The following is a 19,133-nucleotide window of genomic DNA, read 5'->3' on the forward strand; positions in this document are numbered from 1 at the left end:
TTGTGTTTTTGCTCCTGAAGTCATGACATTCACCTTCCCGGTGCAAACGGATGTCTGGCCGCCCCTCTGAAAACAATAGCCGAGCTGTGCTGTGGTGTCTGCAGACAGTCCACGGCTCAGCAGGCCTGATCAAAGCGAGCCTCGGCCCTCCTCTCTTCACACCTCCACCGCATTTACACACCACCGCCCTCCCGCAGCGGTCATTTGCACCTCTGGAGCCCCGCAAATCCGGTCTAGTCACCGAGCAGACACACAGATCTGAGCGGACTGAATCAAGACATGTCATCCTGAAATGAACTCTTCTTTCTTTCTTTCTTTCTTTCTTTCTTATCACAAGTAACTATAAGTAGAAATACCACAATGAAAAAAATACTTAAACTACTCATTCTGCAGGAAATCCCTATTCAAAAGTTTACTTGACATTTATATCTATATATTATGTAACTGTAAGCAGCATTTTCTACCTTTGGATCTTCAAAGTAACTGTTAACCAGAGATGTAATGTATTCGAGTAAATTTACTCTAGTACAATTTTGACATATTTCCACTTGAGTATTTCCATTTTCTGACACTTTATACCTCCACTCCTACAGTATGGGGGTTATTTATTAATTATTGCAGCTACTTTTTTACTCCACTACATTTATTTGATTACTTTAGTTACTAGGTACTCTGCAGATTGCGTGATACAACAGAGCCATAGCAGCACTTTTTAAAATCATTTTAGTGGCAACCCACACGGATTCCAGTTATCAGAAAAATGCTGACCCATAGTACACACATAGGCTACTGTACATACATGGAAATATACGTATAATTTACTTTTACTCATACTTTTGATGCTTAAGTGCATTCAATATCAGATACTTTGAGACTTGCATGACAGCTGTTACTTAGGCTACAGCTGTCAGATGCACGTAGTGGAGTTAAAAGTACAATATTTCCCTCTGAAATGTAGTGAAGTAGAAGTGTAAAGTGGCAGATAATGGAAATGGAAATACTCGAGTAAAGAACAAGTATGCTGTAGATGGTTGTGGTAGAGGAAAAGTGCTTTATACAGCCTACTGCTGCTTTTGTAATCTATAATAATTAACGATTATTTTATAAGTTGATCATGTGTTTTGTTTAAATGTTGTGCAATGTAGCTGCCAGATAAATGAAGTGATATATTTTCCCCTGAAATAAAGTGGTGAGGCATTAAATACACATGTGAAGTACAAGTACCTCAGAATAATACTTAAGTACAGCCCTTGAGTACTTAGTTACTTTCCAATAAATAAATAAAATCCTCTGCTCTAATCCCAGGCTCTGTGTGTTAATCTTTTTTTTCAGGTCTTTTCACCAAAGACCCCTCTCAGTATGGGTGTTTACAGACTGTGGCCAGCGTCAGAAGTGACACTTGGAGTGGACATCACAGGAACACCAGAGGAGGCATCATTAGGACTGAGCTTAGGACTGCTGTCTTTTCTTATTCATTTGTGGCTGTAGGATCTGATGGTGCAGAGGCAGAACAGTGTCTGTGGCTCTCACCAGGAGTACAGAGGTCATGTCTGAGCACGCAGACAAGAGATTTCAAAGTGTCTGTTATTTAGCACTTTTTATCCCCTTATTCTGCCCGTGTAGGTAGATTTTCATTAGTACCTATACACATTTTATTTGTCGTATGCGCTGAAATATTTGGCATGCAGGAAAGGCCCCATATGAGGTATAATACATTACACTATCATGATAAACCACACACTGACAAACTGATGGTTGAGGCAACAATGTTCGACTGCAGTGCCTTTGTTAGTCAAGAGAACAATATAATGACGGAGCAAGTTATTTGTTCCCATGTTATTTTAAAACTGCTGAAGTCAAGTAGAGTTATAAAACCCATTTGCCAAGTCCTCAACTAGGCCTATATAAGGAGTGAGTGGATTACTCATTTCACACCTCACAAATGCCTACGATGTGCTAAGGGATCTTGGAGAGAGACAGCGATAGAGGGAGAGAGTGCACACAAATGGCCCACAATTGCAGAGTAATAACTAATATCTTGAAAACAGCCGTGGGTGGGTGGATAGTGGGCTCCCTGTGTGTGAAAAGTGGCTTTTGTGAAGCTGAATTTAAAACAAGTCACTTGTCAAAAAGATTTTTTTTTATTTTATTGAAACTTATCAAGTGAGGTAGCCTACTAACAGTCATTTGACATGTATAAATACAAAGTTAAAGACATCCTAAATAATAACAAAAAAAAAAAAAAAAGAAAAGAAATAATTTACACACAACTAATAATGCATTTCTAGTGGGACACCTATCTTCTATACAGCCCAGTCTTATTCAACAAGTAAATATTTACATATGCATTTACCCCTTCACTGAAGGCAGGCCAATATACTTCCAAATGACGACCCTGCAGGTCTCTGACCTATGCAAAACAGCTTTAATTACATACTTTATTTATTAAATACCTTTTAGTTTAATTGTAGTTCCCCAATAATTACAAAGAGCTTCTCTGATGCCTTTCAACAAGTTTCAAAGTTGTCATCTCAGCAGTGTTTCTCTCATGTACTGAGGCCTACCCCACAAAACATCCTAACACAAATCATCTACTGTAGTTTCAAACATGCTATTCCTCCTTTAAATCATCTACCACGGTCTCCACACTGACTTGGAGTAAGTTAAGGAGGGCAAGCTCAACACATCCTGGCTGTCAGCCTCCTCTGAAGAGGAAACGTGGCTTTGCTCTGAGTCCGTGTCGTCCAGGTCAGAGCAGAGGTCATCGCTGGAGGTGGTGGAGGGGGCCGGGGACACCAGGGCCGTGTACATGCTCTCTGACAGGGACCAAGTGCTGTTACCGCCCGGGCACTCTGCCACCGCGTCCGGCAGCATCACCCGCAGGCGGTCCTCGTCGTTCAGGGGCATGCTCTCCAGGAGGTGGTTCAGCAGCTCCGCGGCGACTGTGGGGTCGATCCCCGGACAGCTGGACACAAACGTGTGGACGTCGTGCATACACTGGATGTAGCCAGCGGCGAAGCGCTCGCAGGCCTCCCGGTTCACGGCGTCCACTTCTGCGGAAGGAGAACACAACACGGACGTTAGCTCAGAAGTTAGCAACACGAGTTCTACACAGGGACAGTTAACTTATAAACGTCGGCCTCTCTGCGCTGATTGGCTGAGCCGCGTTCGAAGATGCACACGCGCACCTGTGGCCGCAGTACAGTTGATTGGAATATTAATGCGCCAACCGTTATAAAGTCATTTCTTGTGAGTTTTAAAGAACTATATTGTTCAGCGGAAGAATGCAGTATAAGTCATTTGCAAGTATATCCAAATATCTTTTTTTTATTTTTAAGGAAAAGTGAAATATTTAACGAACTGTTGATTAATTAACTTAAATGTGTCATGTTTACCTTGAGCCCGGTTCTGCAGGATGCTCTCCACACGTTTCACTGTCATCTCCAACACTTCGGCGTTCTCCATCTTTGATTGCAACTGCAGCGGGTGACCAAAAAAAGGCTCGTAAGTAACAAGCAGCCGCAGCACAAGCTAGCTAAAACAAAACTATTTAATTCACCTTGAGGAACAACACCACATGAAGCAGGTGGGGCACAAATATAACCTTAATATCTTACGTCTGCATCTGCGATGAGAACTCGGAGTTCTTGTAAACTTTCATTGATGCGAGCCCTTCTTTTCTTCTCGACCAGAGGTTTCCTCATCTGCCAAAACAGTAAGGACAATGGAGTTACTTGTTAGCGAAGTTAAAAACAGAAACACCGGCGTTAACTTCTCGCATGTGAGGCCCTTACCTTTCTGTCAGATTTGATCCCACTGCGGTTATCACCTCGGTCCATTCCGTTTGTGTTGTTACGGATGGGGGCCATGTTGTTGAAGTTTAACCCAGGCGCTGCCAGAAGCCCACTGGACTGGAGGTTGGTGTGTAACCCAAAGAGCCGTTACAGCTTGTCAATGGGACAGATGGCCGGGCGATCCCAGCGGCCAACAAAGCTTGCAGAGAGGCTGGACTCCTTAATGCTGCTCCGAGGGGGCATGTGCTGGGTATATATGACGGTTCATTTACATGTGAATGGGTGAACTGGCTACGAGAGCAAGACACGGCGAGGGCGCGCAACGCTCGTCCCCGCCAATCATTAGTGCAGTGGTCATGTTAGCTTTTGTTCCCAACTTCAGTCTGAATCCACGGACTGATCAATAACATGATATTTAACATGAATTCTGCTAGAGTTGGACCCAGGAAATGGTCAACGAGGTCTATAGCCACAGCCAAAACCAATAAGATCAAATACATCCAATTAAATCAGTTGGAATGATAAAATATTTAGCCTTTGTTGGATTAAATGCAAGTCATCACACACTCAAGAGTACCCTTATAAGAAAAGTCAGTCCTTCACGTGTAAAAATACACGTGAAAAAATACATCACACCTCAACATTTACCCTTTTAATGTTAGCTTTTTTTGAACTACTCTCTTTTAATGTGTGTCATCACCGCTGTAAGGCCATATATCTGCCAATTCTCACATTGTCATCTTGGCCTATTTCATGCTTGATTGTGAGCCATCACTCTACTATGAGGACTAGGCTTTAGTGCTCCACTCCCACTGTAAAAAAAAACCTTTAAAAAAAACTAATGTGAATTGGTTGCAATGAGCCATTTGTCAAGTACACTACTCACATGTGTAAAGAGTGTAAAGAGCCTTCAGCCTGGATAAGTGCTGGCTCAATCGTGCATCATCCGTGTATTTTGAAGGTTTAATGGCATGTTTCCAGCGCCTATTCTAGTGTAATTTGTAAGTAGTGCTTTTGATAAACGTTTATTGTTGTATAATCAACTCAAATCTCCTATATTGTTCACATCTAACACACTGTGTCGCTTGTGTCTGTAGTGAGTCATGCGAACACACTGCCATGACTTTTCACATATGGTGACGAGGGCTGTGTGCATGTCTGTGCAAATTTGCATGTGTTGTGTAATTTGCATTTGGTGGGGATTTGCAAGTTTGGTTTGCTGTTACAGCTCCACAGATTGCCTGGGTTTTAGGGCGTGAATACGCCTGTGACGTTTGAGTTAGATTAGATAAAGAAAACATGACACAATACATCTGATTATTTGACTGTGACCTTTCAAGTTTTATTCATGAAATGAGAAATAGCTTTTGTAAAAATAATTCTAAAATAATTAAATCATCTACAACACTAAAACTATGTTATAACATGCATTTTGGAAATGTAAGGTTTGCTTTAACGTACACTTACAGACGTAGTCTGCTAAATGCTGATGTTACATTGCATTACATCATAATACACATAAATACCTAAACCAAGGCACACACAATTCACAGTACACAGTGTACTGTATGAAACTGTATGCATTACATGCCCTGATGAGCCCATGAATAAGTGCAAATACTTACTTACTATTATTATTAGTGTGACCAATAGTGGTAACCTAATGTTAACTTTATTGCAGTGTAGTAGCTGGCTGAGAGTTTGAAACATCCCTACATTTCCGGATGGTGGTGTTCAGAACATGGATCAAAAGAGGAGATGCAGCTTTAAATAAAATACGGAAAGCACTACCATATCGGGTGCGTGCCTTCAGAATAAGGGCACGGTGTTGTGTAATATCAGCCAGCAGCATGTAAAATTAGTTCTTTCAACATAAACTGCTTTAAATATGTAATTATAGTTACATATCTACCAAAAACCGCACATGTCATTTAAATTTAGACGCTTAAGCCGGATTTGGAGTCTTATTTTGACAGCGGCGAGGCGGCTTTTCCTTCAGACCCACACAACGCTCGTTCGTCAGAGAAGACGCTCTTCTGATGTCACTGAGTCCCGGGGGCGAGACTCGTTCGCCGCTATAAAGTCTTCCCTGCTCGGTGGATGAAATCAGCTCACTGAATCAGACAGGCCTACGGGATAAAGCAAATATACACTGACCAAACAATCATGGTGAAGATCACTTTCCAGACAGTTTCGGCGCAGAAGCCTGAAAAAGAGATCGATGAAGACAAGATCGTTATACCTCAGGCTCACGTGAGTTTGCACTTTTTTATTTGTTTCTTGTTGTAACATTTGTCTTGTGTCTCAGTAATCTTGTATCATAAGTATTATTATCCTTTTGCATTTGTTTTGGCTCAATAGATGAACGTTAGTCTGTCTCTTTTTAGCTGTAATACTTGATCTGTCTGTCCATGCATCATCATGTCACCTGATAGGATTTATAGTGGTAATCCATGATCTACCTATTTATGTTATGCAAACAACCTTACATATAAACAGAAAGAGAATATGCTTAAATAATGTGCTGCAGTTATGTTTTTAATTAGCTTTAATTAGCTTGAACCTTAATGCAACAGAATTTAAAATCTGACAGTGTTTTGCAGTTTCTTAGTGCACTTACTATAGGAGACTATTTATTATCAGAAAATAAGATTATTGTGCATAATGTTATAATAACAAGGGGATAGATAGAACCAGCATTGCAGGCCACCCCAGCCTGGGGATGTTGACATTACGTCACCTTGTTTGGCCACCTTCGAGGGCACACTGCAGATGGCTGCCCTGAGTGTGTGCGCACCCTAAGCAGAATATGACGGCATTACTTTTAAGCAGTTACTAAAGTATACATATATATATATAAACATTTCAATCTCTATCAACATAGGCGTGCAAATAGCCTCAGTTTCTTCCATTTTCGTCAAAATTAGACAACAACACAGCTGTAAGATGAGGTGACTGCACCAGTCAGTGACGTCACAAGGTGTTATGACACGTGAATCCTGTAGGCAGCGCCTGGGAGAGTGCATGAGCCTGTGAGTGAGACTGGTAATCCAGGATAAAAGTGTGCTCAGTGTTTTTCAGATTAGCTTGTCATTCTTGTCAAAATATGGACTAATACTCAACAATGCTATTTTTTGTACCCTGTGAATAGGAACCAGAGTAGATCTGAGTTCATTTGAAGGACCAGGGGGCTCAGAAGGGAAATTAACATCTCATTGTGTTACAATCGTGTTACTGATTCCCTGAAACTAATCTGCAACATGCAGATCTCAAAGTCTCGAAACTCTGATTCTTAAAGATAGGGCTCAACCCGTGTTAAACTCTGCATTAAAGTAGATAGATAGATAGATAGATAGATAGATGGATAGTTTATTATGCACATGGTAATCTTAAATATATGAGATAATGTTAACTCTGAGACGTCACTGTAGAATTTTTTGAGCAGAAAATAAATGTTTAGGCAGTCAGGGTTGTCACAATAAGTCCAGCTTTTATTAGGTTCCTTTCTGGACTACCTCCCAGGAGTTCAGCATAATTGGATATCTGACACACAATGGATGTACATCCGCCTAAGCCTCATCTTTATTTCCCAACACACTGTACGAAATTAATGCCACTTGATGACGTATCCATCACTTCTGCAAACACCTTTCACCTGTTTGTTACGTCAAGAGAAGAATAAGACGTGATGTCAAAGGCTGTGTGTATTTAGATTGGCTGTGAAAGTGGGCTAGGCGTCAGAGCCAATGTGTGTAGATCTATTAATATGTCCACCTCCACCGAGGGACTCCGGCTCCACGCAATTATGCTCGTTTTGACTCCCACTGAGGGCGCTAGCTAACTGCAAATAAGGAGCGTGGAAGTAGGACGCCAAGAATAGATCCAGACGGCCACGTGCCAGCATCTTCGTCAGAGCTTGGCGCATCTGTTCTCCCTGCTTCCGCTCTCCATAGCAACAGTAGTAGAGAGAGGCAGCAGATTGACTGAGAGACTGTGGGTGGGCATCTGGCATGTCTCATTCCAGTCCCATCCTACGTCTACCAGATCTCCTCCCCTGACTAACCACTTGGCAACCACTTCTTGATGGAATTAACTCTATTACAATTTGGACTAGAACTGATATTCCATTATAAAACTGGATAGGATTAATTTCAGTTATCAATATTTCTAATACAGTTTCTCTATAGTTGCTTCAGAGTTAAATAAAAAAAGTGTTTGTGTGTTGGCTATGCATCATTAAAACTACATCTACTACTACAACTTGAAAACCTGAGTAGTCCTCTAACCAAGCTGCTTTTCTCTCTGCAGGGGCAGCCGGCTCTTCCTGTCAGGACCAAGAAGCCTTTTCCGACCGGCCTCTGCTGCCTCACCTTCGGCCTGGTGATCTTCATGTCAGGACTGGTGCTGGCCTCTATCTATGTCTATCGCTACTACTTTATACCTCAGGTCAGTTCGCTCTACCCCTTCTTTACATTGTATCCTGAACAAAAACAGAACAAAGAATACAACCTCAAGTAGCTGTCACATGCTAACTCAGCTCCGTTGCGTCTCATTAGCAGATCCCAGAAGACAGCTTGTTCCACTGCAGGGTGTTCTATGAGGACTCTGTGTACGCTCCTCTGAGAGGCCGGCAAGAACTTGAGGAGAATGTTGGCATCTACCTTGACGACAACTACGAGCAGATCAGTGTACCTGTGCCACACTTTGGAGGCAGCGACCCCGCTGATATCATCCATGACTTTCAGAGGGTAGGTTGAGACATCCTTGTTTGCTCTCATTACATTTTCTTGTTAAAGTGATTCACTGTGCTGAGGTTTTAACCTTTTTTAAATCTATTTTAGGGCCTCACAGCTTATCATGACATTGCCTTGGACAAATGCTACATCACTGAGCTGAACACCACCTTGGTGATGCCTCCAAGGAACCTGTGGGAGCTGCTCGTCAACGTCAAGGTGAGGCACTCGCTGCATTCATTGGTGATGTCACTGGTGAAAGCCATTGTGAAAGCATTGTAAGAGAGGAATGGCTGTCTGAGATAGCGAAGGACAGCATGTTCCCATCTTCGTGTCTGCTGTGTTCCTCCCACTGAGTGATTCATTTGCGTCTCTTTGCCACAGAGAGGGACGTACCTTCCTCAGACCTACATCATCCAGGAGGAGATGGTGGTGACAGGGAGGGTGAGGAACATGAGACAGCTGGGCCCCTTCATCCACAGGCTCTGCTACGGCAAAGAAACCTACCGCCTCAGACGCCGCAACCAGCGCCGACGTGAGTACTCATCCACTTCCTTTTCAAGCTGTGGTTGTGGCCATGTCAAGGGAAATTAGTGTGCAAAAGATCACATTGATTCAACACATGGTAGCCTCGTAGTTCCATTTCCTCTAACAACAACCAAAAAAAAAAACGAGAAAGAATTGGGAGTGAACCTCTGTCCTGGGAGTGACCCATCTATCTACCCTAACCCCATTCTTTGTTCTTTGACTGGTACTTACATATATAATGCAAGCTATGCAATTATGTAATCAACATACTTTCAACCCAAACCATGGTGTTGTCCTCAACCTAATCAAGTAGTTTTGGGGCCAACTTTTAACTATGTAATTAGTTGTCAGGTCCCTTGTTGTCCTCAACAGACTTACCTCTCCCTTTCCAATCCACTCAGGCGATAAGAGATGCTAATTTATGAGTGATGAGTGCTGGTACACATCCGCTGATTTTTCGCCCTCTTTAACACGAATCTTGTGATATGTTGAGTCATGTGACGTATTCTAGGTCACCATGATCTCTCTGCACTCAGGGAGGAAAGTATTCCTCTGGTGAATCACAGGGAAATCCGGTCTTCTGTTTTTGTGTAGGAGCAAACAGAGAGCGAGCGACAATGCTGAAAAAACCAATACAATCAGAACCAAATAGGGCCTTCCTCGTGACACACTTTGGACATTGTGTCTGTACTGTAAAATCCTCCTTTAACAGCCTGGCGGCCTGATTATCATGTCAGTGTTTGTGTGTGGGTGCAGCCTGGGTACTTCCTGCTATGTGAGTCACTCACAGAGCAGTGGACACATCCACACACTACGGAGGAGGTAGTGATGCACATGAGTGATATCTTTGTCGTTGCTGTCTTTGATTGGAGCAAGAAATGATGCAACAAACTTCCCCCGAGTACATATATGGACGTGATTTGCGGGGATCACCACTGCTGATTGAAAATGGAAGCTTGTAGGCATGACAGCAGTAGGTGTAAATCTCCACTTTTAGCACTGAACGTGTGAATTCTTTTCTCTTCCAGGTATCGACAGGCGTGAGACAAAGAAGTGCCACAGGATTCGTCACTTCGAGAACACGTTTGTGGTTGAGACCGTCATCTGCGACAGGGTCTAAATCTAAGGTGGAAATCACAGCCATCCAACACTGAAGCCAATTTCAAACCATACCTCTTGAATTATTTACGCGTTTAACTGCACTTTAAGAGCAAGTGTTTGTCCAACAGTTTTACTTTCAGTTTTAATGTTTTGTTTGTTTTTGTCTCAAGTTGGAAATGCTCTTTCATTGTTCTTGTACTAGTCTTTTTTTAAGATAGTCTGTGTATTTGGATGATGTTATAAATGTCTTCAGATATATCTGTAGCTTGTCGCATTGTGCATAAGATGTTAATGTATGTCAGTTTGTGACATTTTCATCAGAAGATTTTTATTTCAGATTTGTCCTTATTGTTTTTTTAGTAACCCAGTGCACTGTCGGTGGTGGTATGGATACTTGGAAGCTGCTTGCACTGTGCACTTTGGTTGTCATTTTATTTTGTTTTGAGTGTCAGAAAATGGCAAAACATACCTCATGTAGTTTCTTTGCTGGTTTCTATCATTAATGAATGGTGTACATAACTTTGATTGTTCCTAAGCAATATATACTGTAAATTGATTTTGAACATACTGTAACATGCATAGATTTTTATCTGAAATCAACTTGTTTTGTGAACAATCATTTCTTTATTGTTTGTCTCTTTATTTCCCTTGGTATCACTTTTCCTACAACTTGGACTTAATGGCTTTAGACTGTAATTAGTAGCAGCGCTTTAGAGGGACAGAAGGAACCAAAGTCTGCGATGCTGTGCTTCGTGATAAGGATATGTGAAATATTTAGAAGGAATGCTTTTTACTGTAGATGATATCAAAGGCTAAACTCATTTTGTCTTACTCTTTCTCCTCTTCACTTGGATTTGCCTGTCGTCTTTAGCTCTTGCCAGTTCCCAATCTTTCCTATTTTGGCATTATTATCTCTACAATGTTGAATCGTCTCAACTTGAAAAAATAATCGGCATTTCTCGAGCAAATAAGTCTCAGTTTAGAGAGACCTGTGATATGTGCTCATATTTCATCATCATGGATATTTCCGCTGTACAGTTGATTTTTCTTGTAATATCTTGCTGCTTTAAGAATAAATTATGAAACTTGTTTTGTCTCCTCAGTATCATTTTCAGTAAAGCATACACATTATGAATCTCCAAATTATAGGTTTGAACAATGTTGTCCAAACCTTGTTGTTTGGACAACAATTGGAGATTGTGCTGACAATAACATGTAAACATTATAAGAGGCAGCTAGTCTTTACAAAGGGAAACAGAGTATTTTTCTTATGTGGACTTCCTCACAGCCAGCACAGACAAAATGTATCTGGGATGAACACACAGCCTGATCAGTTTAGTTTCTGTTTATTGTGTTGCTAAGGATCTGTGTTTGATTGTTTCTCCATGCCACAAAATGGCAGCTTCATCAGGGTGAATGTAACACGTCACAGGATGAATCTCTTGTGGTTAGCCGTGTAGCACTTTAAAATGGAAGAGGAAGATTTGGTTTTGAAAATGGATCACATGCAAATCGTTGAGCAAAGTTGAGTTTTTAAATGTCAAATTTACATTGTCATAATGCAAGTCTGAGCTTTAAGTGTCAGAACAGATATCAGCCGAAGAAGTAAAGCGTGTTGTATTGAAATACAAACACAGTCCATGGGTCAGAAAAATCTATATTATACTCTTGTCGAGAGCTTTGCTCCGATAAATATTCATTTGAGATTTTTCATCATTATGTTTTTGTCTGGATTTTATTTTACAGACCCGTTGCACAGAAGAACAAGATCAAGTAAGATCAAGAAGCTCCATGGCTTCACAAAAACAAATTTAACTTAAGCAAAAATTACAGAAACAGAAATTATAATAACGGAAACTACACAAAAAACACTGAAACTCAATAAAGAGGAGGCTAGTGCAAAATAAAAGTTTTGCGATGCAAATAATGCAAGTCAACCAAAACATGACGGGTTTCATGTCCTGTTTCTGGCTGTTGAAGAGAGCTTACACAGATATTTTTACTCAAAATAAAAAATTACATGTTGCAAAGTCATCATTAATATTCAGTAAATCCCCCATTCAAGTGCTGTGTAACACCAAGAACACCGTCCACCCATACGATGTGGTGAGCCTGTTCAGTATGAGTAAAAAAGGACAGAGAGCGGCTAAATGTATGGCGTGTACAGCGCCCATTCGGGTTTAGCTTTGACTGTATTTACATAAATAAAATGTCCTCCTGTAAACATACTAATATCAAAAGAGTACACACGTCTGGCTGCCTGCCATTAACAGCTGTCTTTTACCAATTTTGTAATACTATTGCACATGTTTCAAGCTACATTCAATAAGGAAATAAAAAAAATCTTACAAAAATCACATAATATAGATAGATATAGATATGTACATATCCTAGAGCCAACAGCATGTCATATACACACATTTTTGTAGATTGAGTTGATCAGTAAGATCAAATCAAAACAAACGCACAGTCAGATGGCATTCGTAAAACGTTCAGCCGACCTTGCCCCCTCAGTCATATCAGGACAGTTTTAAGAAATGTTTCAGTCTAATCACCCTGAACATTAATGAGGTCGGTGACAAATTTAAAATCTAAACAAGTCTATACAAGAACATCTTCGCCACTCAGCCTCAGACATTATTTCTACAATAATAATTAAAGGATGGTTACATACATTTAACTTGTCTCTGCATTAGATTCTAATAAATCGTATAAAATTTATGGGTTTAATACATTTCAAATTACTTGTGCTGCAAGTAAGTAATATTTGTAAAACAAAAAAGTGCCAGAGATTTAAACTAAGAAAACATCAACAATTACAATAGTAACAAATGTTTCATGTTTGATCTTAAGTTTAAAGAAAAACGTTTGTCATTAAGATGGTAATTCCAGATAATTATTCATAAATAATAACGAATTACATTCATTTCATTTTTAAGATCGCAATTGCTTCTTGACTTTGTGAGATTTACAGATAATGATTTATTAATATACTATATCAATTTTTATGTTATAGTTTTATTAATTACTTGTTTCAGGTTGACTTTATATGAAAATTTGCATTTTATATATAACATGCTATATAAATAAAACTTATTGTTGTTATCATAAGTAGTTATCTAATAAGATGTTTCACACATTTACTTACAGTATCTGTTTAGCCAAACTACTCCAAAATGCGTCTTCTTCAATCTTAAATAGTTGGTTTTGTCTTGAATGAGAGCTTCAGATCATCAAGAGCGCCTTTTACTTATCTCTGACTTGACACTTTTGAGCACATACATTATACTACAAAGCCCTGCAAAGCCTGAGCTCCTTGGGTCTGAAAATGAATCGTACCCCACATCAGTATCTCACTTCATGAGGAATGTGAAGCAGTTTTCTCACCATCACACAAGCTTGATCTTAAATCATCTAGAAAAAACTCTCCGTGTGGCTTTTCGCTAGACTTTCCTTTTGCAGCCTACATCTTGGGTATAAGAGCTCTTTGAGGTCACAAAGGTGGCTACCGGCTTCCTATCGCTGGACCAAATCGTGTTTCAGTGCTCGTCACATCTTCTCCCTATGCTACATTTTACTTAACTGTCAGCACTGTGGTTAATTGAGATTGCACTCTGACCTGCTTGTTTTTCACCTATTGCTCTTGGTGCATGCCACATTTGCTTCGCTGTTGGAAACAATACTGGCTCTTTTTCAGTTTCAGTGCTCTGCCCTACAGCTCAAGAAGCCAGGTCTTGTCTTCACTACCAGCAGTCCTCTAAGGACGAATTTGACTTTTGACTTATTTGACTCAAAATGTCTTTGTACCTTGTTCAGACCTCTGAGGTGCTGAATGTGGCTCTTCTTTGGCTCATCCTTGAGAGCCTGAAGGTGTTTCTAGTGCTCCTCACCTCATGGGCGATGAAGTAGTAGCACAGAGCGTCCAGACAGCAGGTGATGTTGGACAGGCACATAGTTACCTGTATGAACAGGCTGATGCTGGTCTTGGAGCTACAGACCTGAATCACTTCTTGGCGCACCTGGAATGGAGGACAGACAAAACATTAGTCCACCATCCTGCCTACAAGCATGAAAATCTTAAAATCTTAGAAAAACGCTTGAGGTAGCACAGCCAGCCCAGTCAGCAGAATAAATACCTGTCATATTACGTTCAGAATTGATATATATGAGGTGACTTTCATGTAGGAAGGTGGAGGGGATGGAGGTGGCGTGACAGCTGAAGGCTGCCATGACCTTTCAAAATGGTTTTGGATGATTTTAACAAGATGTTTTTGTGCCTAAACCTAATCGGACCATAAGCACAGCGTTGTCATAACATAAAAATGAAAATTTAACCTGACGAAAAAAGGTAAAGTTGCAACATAAAGAAGTGTAAAGATTTGAGATATGCTGGCTCTGCAGAAGCGAAAAGTGCCCCCACTTATTCTGGAGATTGGGTTTGACTCAGCGGTGTGAACTCCACTGCTGTAACTTTGTATGTTCTAATCTTGGGTATTTTGAAGATAATATCTTCGCGTCTCTGCTGTGCGGAGTTACAGTAACATGTTTTTTTTATGTACTGTATTTGTCAGACTGCAGTAATGATTTAGTATAGAACAATATGTCTCACATTTGAATAAAAATTAAACCCACCATCCAATTATGAGGGCCGTAGCTACTGTACGCCTAGAAATACTGAGGACACTGAGGTCATGTCCTCAGTATTTCTTCTTTCAAACAATCTGTTATTATACAGTATGTCGCTCTCAATTGAGATAAAAAAAAAAAAACAACAGTTTGACTTTTTAAAAAATGTTTTTATGCTCCGGCTTCAGAATGACACATTCTTTTATTTTTCTCTTTAAAATATTTTCTACCTAAAATAAAAAAGATGCCATGTTTGGTACTAAAAAACATCTTTCTTTGCTTCCATGCACATATTTTTGTAACATCTAAAACTTAAAAATAAGACCTTGACTCCCTTGAGAAAAGTGTTTGAAAACATTCAAATAGTAAAACCAAACGCCTACTGGTTTTTAAACAAGACCAGGCAAAAAAATTATCCATAAAATATGTCAGTATTTCTGAAATCCTGGTTACAGCCCTGCCTTGGATGCGCGTTGCCGTAGAAAGTAAGTAGTTTGTTTGATTTAGTATTTAAAAAACAAAGCAGGAAACTCTGCTTCTGACAGCGATGTAAAAGAAAGCAGGTACTTTCAGCCAATGACTAAGTGAATTGATTTCCCCTCTACGGTAAATTGAGACCTGATTTAGTAGAAGATAGACGTCATCTTGAGTCATTCCGATTGTTTGTTGACTGCAAAATTAATTATAACCTTTAACATTTCTTGATACATTTGTATTGATATATTGTAGTTTGTAATTTGGACGAGAAGTCCCTAAATTGGTCAGCAACAAATGGAAATGTAAACATTTCATAACAAATAGACTAAACCCCATCTGCTGATGAAGGTGATGCAATGTGATTCAAAGTTTCAGCTACTGCTTTTCAACTTCATCACACTTCACACTTCAGATTTCACTTTACTTCAAACAAACTTGTGGTTGTCTCACCAGGAACTGCAGCAGAATGCCGAGGTGGCTTGGGGTGAAAGGCACCAGGAAGGCGCTCAGACTGCTGTAGATGATCTTCACACAGGCCTGGCTCTGCGCGCTGTGCTGGCCAGACTGCTGAAGGGCGCAGATGGTCTGGACCGAACAGTAAACCAGCACCAGCGCAGGCAGGAGGAACCCAAACACCTGCACACAGATGATCACCAGAGGGCTCCAGCCTTTCTCTGAAAACCTGTGGAAGCAGTGGAACTCAGTCTCCCCGGCCTCTCTGAAGCGATAGGTGGTTGGAAAGATCGCTGCCAGGACCACCACCCAGACCACCAGGCAGGTCACCAAAGCTGCTTTGGGTGACCGCAGTTGCTTGGCTTTGAACGGGTGACAGATAGCCACCCATCTGTCCACAGCTATACACATGATGGTGTAGATGCTGCCATATATTCCAACAAAATACAGACTTTCCAAGATCGAACAGAGACGTTGGAGGTCGGCACCCCAAAGGTGATTGCTGGCATGCATTTTGAAGGGAAGAGGGAAGAGGAGGAGCAGGTCCATCAGAGCCAAGCTGGTCATGTAGATCGTTGACTCCGTCCATTTTCGCAGAACGACGCAGAACACAAACAGCGCCACAGCGTTGAGAATCAAACCAACAACAAATATGGGGACGTAGATGCCCAGCTCCAAATACTTCATCAGGTTGTCCACGTCTTTAAATGAACAGTTGACAGTTGTCATGTTGTCGCTGCTGCTGCTGCTGCAGAGAGAAATTTTGATTTGATTTAATTTCAACAGTTCTGTTGCAATTTCAAAATGAATCTGTCTTTCCTGTCATTACTCTTTGTTCCCACACAGAGACATCTGAGAGACGCAACAGTGCCAAGCCACTTGAAACTTCTCAGCTATGTGGGTTCAGCTGCTTCAACCTTGTTTTTTTGTATCTGCTTTTTTGATGGAAATGCCCAAAACACTGAGAGAACATATATTGTTACAGTTTAAATCTCATGCTCCATACGTTTAATGTACGTTTGTGACATAGGTGAGCCATAGGTTGAAGGTGAATTACTAAAACTTTTAAACAAATTGGAGATTACGATAGATATGAAAGGAAATAGGTTTGTCTATTAGATTGTGCAACATAGATAAGGGTTTTCACTGTCTGTAGACATCCGTGGCTGCCTGACCTTTTCAGTGCACCTGACTTTATTAAAATCTAATAAAAAACCATTTGGATCTGACGGTCAAGTGATTTAAACACAACAAAACACAAAGATTCAGGTCTCTTTTTGAACCTGGAGTAACTCTAGCGTCGTCACTAAATGAAAGTGTCTGTCGTGACACAGAAAACCAAGATATGGCTACTGTGAGGAGTGAACATTTTTTTAAAGACAAATACCAAAAATCTATATCCTAGCTCTGTGGTAGTGTATCTAAAAAATGAAAACACACGCTCAAAACAACAAAAAAAATAAATAAATAAAAATCATCCACCAAACTCATTGCCTCTTTCACGTGATTCAAGATCAACGGCCTTTCAAATTCAATCAATGTTGTTCTGAGTCTAAAATATTTTGTTTCCTTCATACTCTCATATCTTCTCATTTTTGAGTATTTGCAAGTGAAAGTCCAAAACACCAACGTCTCTGCTGTAACTTAAACATCTGAACAAACATGCTACACATTTTTGGTTTATTACAAACATTTAACTGCAGTAGTTTAAAGGTCAAAGCTGACACAGTTTCACTATTAGATATCTTGTGGAAAATGTGAATTCTAGTTGTGCTCTTACCTCACGGGTGCCACCATCTCACTCAATTCTTCACCGTCTCTGTCTGACTGTCTGCTGTGCCAGACACACTTCTGCTTTCTCTACCTTTGTCGTTTCATCACCACTTCCTGAGTCATGCCACACACCATGTGTATGTTCACTGGTGTGTTCAGCCGTTTAAACTCAAGGCAGAGGTGAGCCTAGTCCTAACTCTTACCCACGGCGTCAAGATACAGGTACGCATGGTCACTACAAATTGCCAGAACATTTGTATTAGCTGCAACTATTAATTGAATCATTTTAAAAATGGGATGGTTTGCTGTTTTTCTCAGTTTTATATTGTCATAAAGGCGTAAGGTTATGTTATAAAGTTTCATTAATGTAATGTTTAGTCACGTTGACTTCCGTCCTCACTCGATTTCTCTGGTTTGAACAATGTTGGAAACATTTTGGATAGTCTAAGTACACAACTCAACACAACATATCACAAAGGTCTACTATATTATATTGTTAAACCATCCAATAGTTGTTGGGTTATTTCAATCTGGACCATTGACTTACTGACTAGCCACATGAGAGTCACTAGAGATTAGCCACATGTCCCTCTATATTACAATGATACCAACAGGATCACATAAGACTGTGATATAACGCTTCCTCAGACTGGAATTTCCATCACTAAATCAAGATGAAGTCAGGTTGTGATTGTTCACTGCATCTCGTGGATGTACGTGTAGTTGGGATGATGTGATGGTTATTTTTAACATCTGTTCTGAATGTGCTGACGGGCACAGATGTTGAAACATGTATGAAGTAAAAGGCCAGGCGCCTTTATATTATATGTGTTGGTTTTTAGGTCAAAGACGTCTGATTTTGTTTGTATTGTACTGTGATTTCTGTACTCTGAGTGTTATTGGTACTGGTATTAGTCTGAGTGTGTCTGTGGAAATCAATCTTCCTAGCTCAAAGAGAGAGCGAGTCGAGGCCTTCAAAGTGTTTACTCTTTCATGTCCGTGAGAAGCTGCAGAGGCAGATTTAGACTGTGATTGTGTCTGAGGTTTTCCTGGTTTCAGGTGCTGAGATGACTTAACTGAATTAAAGTGTGAGACATTTTTGCCCTTTTTTTTTTTATCAGAAGTGTGGTGTTAATTAGGATGTTGGTCACTTTGATGTTGGTCCTCATCATTCAGCTTAGAAATGTTGTTGGAATAAATCAGGCACATAAGTGAATCTTTCTTAGTTTCTGTAAATGCAAATGAAGCTGCCAGCCACACTGCCACCTACTGTTGTGACTGAAGTGAGGCCAGTGGTCCCTATAGGCAAACACAACATCTCTTCTCACTTAAAATTACATCCTCCTCTGTGTTTGGGGATCATGAGGCATCAGGATGGGTCGGTTCTGTACTTGAGACACATCACTTTACGATTAATTTGGGAAGTTTCATGGTTCTGTGTGTATTTTCTTGTTTGTGTTTTACCTGGCTTCTGGCTTAAATGGCTTCTTTAATACATATCGATCCCTTTTTTTATCACTAGAAGTGGCATTACAAACAGTGCCACCTTTAGCAAAAACAGACATGGTTCTAATAATTAAATAATAAAAAAATAAACCCTTCACGAATCTCCTTCTGTTGACTGTGCTGACTCACTAGTCATGTGCTA

General features: G+C 40.4%; 3 protein-coding genes and 1 long non-coding RNA gene across 4 annotated transcripts; 2 read left to right on the top strand and 2 right to left on the bottom strand.

Moving 5' to 3' along the window:
- Nucleotides 1–2,122: 2,122 nt before the first annotated feature.
- Nucleotides 2,123–4,787, bottom strand: hes6 (hes family bHLH transcription factor 6). Its single transcript, XM_084368052.1, has 4 exons — nt 3,795–4,787; nt 3,618–3,704; nt 3,396–3,477; nt 2,123–3,053 (listed from the first exon to the last, which is right to left on the bottom strand). The coding sequence occupies exons 1-4, from the start codon at nt 3,867–3,869 to the stop codon at nt 2,632–2,634; spliced, it is 666 nt and encodes a 221-aa protein (XP_084224178.1). The 5' UTR covers nt 3,870–4,787; the 3' UTR covers nt 2,123–2,631.
- Nucleotides 4,788–5,757: 970 nt separating this feature from the next.
- itm2cb (integral membrane protein 2Cb) lies at nt 5,758–11,245 on the top strand. The gene is made up of 6 exons (XM_084368051.1): nt 5,758–6,047; nt 8,103–8,240; nt 8,351–8,542; nt 8,636–8,746; nt 8,912–9,062; nt 10,084–11,245. Exons 1-6 carry the CDS (start codon nt 5,961–5,963, stop codon nt 10,173–10,175), a joined length of 771 nt encoding a protein of 256 aa, XP_084224177.1. The 5' UTR covers nt 5,758–5,960; the 3' UTR covers nt 10,176–11,245.
- Nucleotides 11,246–11,935: 690 nt separating this feature from the next.
- On the bottom strand, nt 11,936–18,997 carry LOC311265924 (G-protein coupled receptor 55). Its single transcript, XM_084368050.1, has 3 exons — nt 17,493–18,997; nt 15,710–16,460; nt 11,936–14,175 (listed from the first exon to the last, which is right to left on the bottom strand). Exons 1-3 carry the CDS (start codon nt 17,507–17,509, stop codon nt 13,969–13,971), a joined length of 975 nt encoding a protein of 324 aa, XP_084224176.1. The 5' UTR covers nt 17,510–18,997; the 3' UTR covers nt 11,936–13,968.
- Nucleotides 16,317–17,149, top strand: LOC311265929. The gene is made up of 2 exons (XR_014623649.1): nt 16,317–16,402; nt 16,559–17,149. It is a non-coding gene; the product is annotated as an uncharacterized lncRNA (long non-coding RNA).
- Nucleotides 18,998–19,133: the final 136 nt, after the last annotated feature.

The sequence above is a fragment of the Pagrus pagrus genome, assembly GCF_965226575.1.
Source record: "Pagrus pagrus genome assembly, chromosome: 12".
Taxonomy (NCBI): Eukaryota; Metazoa; Chordata; class Actinopteri; order Spariformes; family Sparidae; genus Pagrus; species Pagrus pagrus.

Excerpts from the sequence above, each read along its gene's own strand:
- itm2cb (XM_084368051.1), top strand. The coding sequence starts at position 5,961 with ATGGTGAAGATCACTTTCCAGACAGTTTCGGCGCAGAAGCCTGAAAAA. Across the intron at positions 8,241-8,350 it reads GCTACTACTTTATACCTCAG|CAGATCCCAGAAGACAGCTT; the intron begins GTCAGTTCGCTC and ends GCGTCTCATTAG. Across the intron at positions 8,747-8,911 it reads AGCTGCTCGTCAACGTCAAG|AGAGGGACGTACCTTCCTCA; the intron begins GTGAGGCACTCG and ends TCTTTGCCACAG.
- hes6 (XM_084368052.1), bottom strand. The coding sequence starts at position 3,869 with ATGGCCCCCATCCGTAACAACACAAACGGAATGGACCGAGGTGATAAC. Across the intron at positions 3,705-3,794 it reads GGATCAAATCTGACAGAAAG|ATGAGGAAACCTCTGGTCGA; the intron begins GTAAGGGCCTCA and ends CTGTTTTGGCAG. Across the intron at positions 3,054-3,395 it reads CCTGCAGAACCGGGCTCAAG|AAGTGGACGCCGTGAACCGG; the intron begins GTAAACATGACA and ends CTCCTTCCGCAG.
- LOC311265924 (XM_084368050.1), bottom strand. Across the intron at positions 14,176-15,709 it reads GCATTCTGCTGCAGTTCCTG|GTGCGCCAAGAAGTGATTCA; the intron begins GTGAGACAACCA and ends CCTCCATTCCAG.